This window comes from Oncorhynchus keta, chromosome 28 (assembly GCF_023373465.1).
Source record: "Oncorhynchus keta strain PuntledgeMale-10-30-2019 chromosome 28, Oket_V2, whole genome shotgun sequence".
NCBI classification, from domain to species: Eukaryota; Metazoa; Chordata; class Actinopteri; order Salmoniformes; family Salmonidae; genus Oncorhynchus; species Oncorhynchus keta.
Window position 1 is genome coordinate 35,028,806 of NC_068448.1, and position 6,000 is coordinate 35,034,805.

General features: G+C 42.9%; 1 protein-coding gene across 4 annotated transcripts in view; it reads left to right on the plus strand.

Annotated features, from left to right (window-relative positions):
* LOC118361099 (kazrin-A-like) overlaps window positions 1–5,553 on the plus strand; it is a 222,801-nt gene extending 217,248 nt beyond the window's left edge. For all 4 annotated transcript variants that reach the window (XM_052482877.1, XM_052482879.1, XM_052482880.1 and 1 more), the window contains 4 exons: window positions 1,840–1,941; window positions 2,769–2,935; window positions 3,658–3,838; window positions 4,576–5,553. In XM_052482877.1, coding sequence (XP_052338837.1) covers window positions 1,840–1,941; window positions 2,769–2,935; window positions 3,658–3,838; window positions 4,576–4,734 — 609 coding nt within the window. In that variant the 3' untranslated portion in view covers window positions 4,735–5,553. The remainder of the gene's footprint in view (window positions 1–1,839; window positions 1,942–2,768; window positions 2,936–3,657; window positions 3,839–4,575) is intronic.
* The last annotated feature ends 447 nt before the right edge of the window (window positions 5,554–6,000 follow it).

The window sequence follows — 6,000 nt, forward strand, 5'->3', positions numbered from 1 at the left end:
CTTATTTGAGCTGTTCTTGCCATAATATGAACTTGGTCTTTTACCAAATAGGGCTATCTTCTGTATACCACCTCTACCTTGTCACAACACAACTGATTGGCTCAAACGCATTAAGAAAGAAAGAAATTCCACAAATTAACTTTTAACAAGGCACAACTGTTAATTGAAATGCCTTTGAGGTGACTACCTCATGAAGCTGGTTGAGAGAATGCCAAGACTGTGAAAAGCTGTCATCAAGGCAAAGGATGGCTACTTTAAAGAATCTCAAATATAAAATATATTTTTATAAAATATAAAATATATTTTTTACACTTTTTTGGTTACTGCATGATTCCATATGTGTAATTTCATAGTTTTGATGTTGTCACTATTATTCTACAATGTAGAAAATAGTAAAAAATCTATTAAAAAAAACCTTGAATGAGTAGGTGTGTCCAAACTTTTGACTGGTATAGTATATAAAGGGCTCCCGAGTGGCGCAGTGGTCTAAGAGACTGCATCTCAGTACAAGAGGTGTCACTGCAGTACCTGGCTCGAATCCATGTTGCATCACATCTGGCTGTGATTGGGAGTCCCATAGGGAGGCACACAATTGGCCCAGCGTCGTCCAGGTTTGGCCGGGGTAGGCCTTCATTGTAAATGATAATTTGTTCTTAACTGACTTGCCTCTTTAAATAAATGTTAAATAAAAATAAAGTCCCACAGTTGACACTGCATATCAGAGAAAACCCAAAGCCATGAGGTCAAAGGAATTTGAGACAGGATTGTGTTGAGGCACTGGGGAAAGGTACCAAAACATTTCTGCAGCATTGAAGGGCCCCAAGAACACAGTGGCCTCGATTATTCATTAAATGGAAGAAGTTTGGAACCAACAAGACTCTTCCTAGAGCTGGCTGCCTGGCCAAAGGGCACCTAAAGGACTCTCAGACCATGAGAAACAAGATTTTCTGGTCTGATGAAACCAAGATTGAACTCTTTGGCCTGAATACCAAGTGTCACGTCTGGAGGAAACCTGGCACCATCCTTATGGTGAAGCATGGTGTTGACATCCTCATGCTGTGAGGGTGTTTTTCAGCAGCAGCGACTGGGAGACTGCTCTAGAGCACTCAGTACCTCAGACTGAGGTGAAAGTTCACCTTCCAACAGAACAACGACACTAAGCACACAGCCAAGACAACGCAGAAGTGGCTTTGGGACAAGTCTCTGAAAGTCCTTGAGTGGCCCAGCCAGAGCCTGGACTTGAACCCGATCTAACATTTCTGAAGAGACCTGAAAATAGCTGTGCACCAATGCTCCCCATCCAACCTGACAGAGCTTGAGAGGATCTGCAGAGAAGAATGGGAGAAAATCCCCAAAAACAGGTGTGCCAAGCTTGTAGCGTCATACCCAAGAATACTCGAGGCTGTTATCGCTGCCAAAGGTGCTTTAACAAAGTACCAAGTAAAGGGTCTAAATACTTACGGTATGTAAATGTGATCTTTAAGTTTTTTTAGTTTTTTAACATTTGCAAACATTTCTGCAAACCAGTTCTTGCTTTGTCGTTATGGGGTATTGTGTGCAGATTGATGAAGGGAAAAAAAAAAAAATTTAATCTATTTTAGAATAAGGCTGTAACGTAACAAAATTTTATAAAAGTCAAGGGTTCTGAATACTTTCCGAATGCACTGTAGACGTTACAGATATGTATGTGTGTATACATGTTGGCTACAATACATGTCATTTCATTCACTCGGACACACATCTGTGATCTATGGGTGGAAGTAAAGTTTATTTGAATGTCAAATTAAATGTGCTGTGTGTGTGTGTGTGTGTGCGTGCGTGCGTCTCAACTCTCTCCAGGCCCTCCAGGCCAGACGGGCTCAGTGTGAGCATCAGAACCTGGATCCCGTGGTATGGACGTGTCATCGGGTCGTTAAGTGGGTCCGAGACATTGACCTTAAGGTGGGGTCTAGGGTTCATTATCATCCCAACAACACTGGCACAATCAAGTACTGTGAAAACATGGTATCTGACGTTTACACTCAGTCCTCATTGATACATCTTTGACACTTAGGATAAGATCTGACCGGTGTTAGTATTTAACCTGGAAAAGCTTACAAATGGTTACATTTGCTTACAAATGGTTACCAATCATTCTATACACAAAGTATGCATTAAAACAGAATTGTGCATACTGCAAACCAATTCAAATCATGCTAAGAGATCATTGTGTGTTTATTGACAATAGACAGAGAGCTTTTATGTGTTGCTATATGCATGGGGGAGTGTAGGAAATTGCATCAGGTTTATTGACACTCCCTGTCTGTGCAGAAAGATAAAGGAAAGGACCTTTGTGATCAATTCTGAACCGCTCGTCATCTCTGTGGTTACTGCACAGTGAGTCACGGCTTCAATAAATGGATAGTAAGACAGGAGTTTTTGCTTATGATATCCCTTCTATTGATATTGACTACATTTAGTTCAGAACAACTATGAAAATCAAAGATGTTTTCATCTGAAGAGCCCAACTCAATATTGTCAGTCAAACCCCTATTCAATCAAATGTTGAGGGTTACTGTGGGCAGGTAGAACAACACTGTATGCGTGCACATTGAAAATGTTGGGTTAGTATGCTCTTTAAAATCTCCATTACATTTTTATTCAACCTTATTTAACCAGGCAAGTCCATTAAGAACCCATACCTATTTATAATGACGGCCCTGTTATTTTACATTTTTAGGAACCCTTAAAAAAATGTTTTTGTCCCTCTCCCTCCTCATCCTGTGTAGGAGTTTGCTGACAGTCTCCAGAACAGTGGAGTTCACGGGGCTGTAATGGTGCTAGACCCCTCCTTCAACACAGACTCCATGGCAACGGCATTGGGTATACCCGGCAACAAGCACATGATTCGCCGCCACCTCACCGAGGAGATGAAGGTCCTCATCAGTTCAGCCAGGTGATGCAATGGAGAGCGAGAGAGAGATGACAAATAAGTGGGAGATGGAGGGGGAGGGAGGGAGGGAGGGAGGGAGGGAGGGAGGGAGGGAGGGAGGGAGGGAGGGAGGGAGGGAGGGAGGGAGGGAGGGAGGGAGGGAGGGAGGGAGGGAGGGAGGGAGGGAGGGAGGGAGGGAGGGAGGGAGGGAGGGATACAGCTAAGGCCAAAGTCATGAGGGAAATGTGGTTAGATTAAATTAATGTAGTTTAAGGGAGAATCAAAGAGAAAACATCAGAGAAACAGAGAGGGAGAGAGTAAGGGTGAAGATGTATGGTTTATCTACATTGATCCCCACTTTGCAGTACGGCTGGGTTAAGTGACAGAGTGGAAGTCCACCTGTCTGCATCCCTCTCAGGCGCTGTAAGATTTAAATGGCAGTTGATTAAATGGCAGCCTTATTGTCAGGGAAAGGGATGAAAAATAGGGATGAATAGACAACATCTCTTGCTTAACCTAATTAAAGAGGGGACTTGTGGGATCACGTGTGCAGGACACCGATCTGTTTCAGTCAGGACAGATTCAGAGTGGAAAATGGAGAGGTTCATCACATGCAAATCACTCTGGCTAAGAACGGCTGCTTAAATAACTACATAATCAGTAAGGAATCTGCTCATCAATAATCTGTACCTAGTCAATCAATAATGTACCCATTCCTCCCCTCCCTCCTGACCCTGACACCCCAGGTCAGGAGGTCTACAGCAAAACCATGATAGGCTGGGGACAATGAGCACCCCGCCAACACCTCTACGCCACGCCTCCCCACCCACACCCTTACGGCACGCCTCCCTGGGCCGGCCCACCAGCTCCACCAACCGCCACACACACCCGGACGACGAAGGCTCCCTCAGGAGACGGGCCGTCAAGGTGGGCACTCCTCTAGACTACGGATGAAAATTTGCTCTTTTGTTAAATCTGTCAAACTTGAATGTAAACAATAAAATGTTGATTAAAGGCATAGTTCGGTTAAATTCAATGCTAATAATTAGCATTTGTTGGCCGTGGCTAGTTTAACAAACCCAAAGTGTGGATTGCAGTCGCTCCTTGTCCATAGACAGGTTTGATGGCAAGGGAACAAATATCTGTATATGTAATTTCTCTGAACTATCCCTTCAAAGTGCACTGACCCCGTCAAATAAATATCGCTAAAGATGTTTTAGCTTCAAGTCTTTATTGTGTTTAAAAAGGCCTTGAAGCCAGAATGTCCCTCTTCGTTCCTCTTGTATTTGCTTTCATACAGTGTAAACCTATAGCCATTTACATTACATTTACATACTATAGCCCAAGGGAAATACGTCATTCATGTGTATCCGATGTTCTCAGTTTGAAGCCTTGAGGAAGCGACGATGTCGGTTACACAGTAAAGGACTATCTCCCTTGGGCTATAGGCCTACTCTATAGAAAAGCTAAATGAAGCCTTGTTTGTTTCTTTCCCCTTGGAGTAACCACTGATCTAACATTACTGGATAGGTGAAAACAGGTTCCACTATTTAGTTTTCACCAATCCAAACAGGTCAGATCAGTGATGACTTCAAGAAAGGGAGGAAGTAAGGATGCATTTTCAAAGTATTTGAACAGGGCCTGACTTCCTTCTCCTCCCCCAGCCTCCTTTAGGGTTCAGCCCCAAAGCCCACAGTGGGCGGGACTTGAGTTGTCATAGCAGCTACGGCTCGCTGCCGAGAGAGGCTTGTGACGAAGCTCCGCCCAGGACAGAGGGGAGTCCAATCCACAAACACTCGGGCATCGAGGTCACCAATGTGTGAGGTCATCGACGTGTGAGGTCATAGACATGCGACATCTGTGCCTACAGTACGGCACAAGACAATGCTTTGTGGGATGCCAGACGATGTTTACTGTACTTTTTGAAAGATGGAGCCTTTGTTGGTCAGAATACACTATTTTCGAGAGAGAAGGAATCTTTTTTCCATTTATAGACTAAGAACAACTCTTTACATCTCTCACTGGTATTTGTCGAATAATCTGACCTTTGTGAGGACACACGTCTATCCCATGGAAACAAACTTAAACTGAATAGGCTTTTATTTTTGTATTTGCATTATGTGCAAAGGTTTTTTAAACAGGAAATGGCTCAGCGATTAGTTGGTGTTTAGTAGTTCTTATTGAGGACGGGCCTGTTTCTCAAAAAGAAGAGCTGATGAGGAAATATGGTCATGTGTTTGTGTACAGGGTACTTTCCTGATTCATTGCAAATTAACAAAAGAAAACTATTCAAGTGAGATTTAAAGCAAATGTCTTTTTGATGTTTAATTCAAACATGGTGTTACAGAAACTGTCTCAGATGCCTTGCGAACTGGGACTATGGACATTGTCTCAGATGCCTTGCGAACTGGGACTATGGACATTGTCTCAGATGCCTTGCGAACTGGGACTATGGACATTGTCTCAGATGCCTTGCGAACTGGGACTATGGACATTGTCTAAGATGAAAACTTAAACTTGAAGTTGTATTAACTGTATGTTTGATAGTCTTTTTTCAGTTTGTTAATATACACTGTTGTGTCTAAACTAAAATGAACACTCCCTGGTGACATTTGATACATTCAATAAAACCATTAACATGGCACGTGGGTTATTAAAATTACTTATTTTCAATGACAGACATGAGTAATTGGTCTTCCAGTAGAAGCACAACAGGTAGAAAACGATGGGCTGGATGAGAAAGAAATCAAAGAATTAATGAATGCAATTAAGATATCTATTCTGAAGAGGAAGTGTGTGTGTGTGTGTGTGTGTGTGTGTGTGTGTGTGTGTGTGTGTGTGTGTGTGTGTGTGTGTGTGTGTGTATGTGTATGTGTATGTGTATGTGTATGTGTATGTGTGTGTGTGTGTGTGTGTGTGTGTGTGTGTGTGTGTGTGTGTGTGTGTACATTCTGGGAGAAACAGTTGAATAACAGGCCACAGAGTGCACCAATGAGTCAACTCTCTCATACCCTCCCTCATAGTAGTAATCTGTGGGGAAAATGTGGCTCTTGTCCATGTTTGATGATGCCACTTCCTCCTCTAATTCA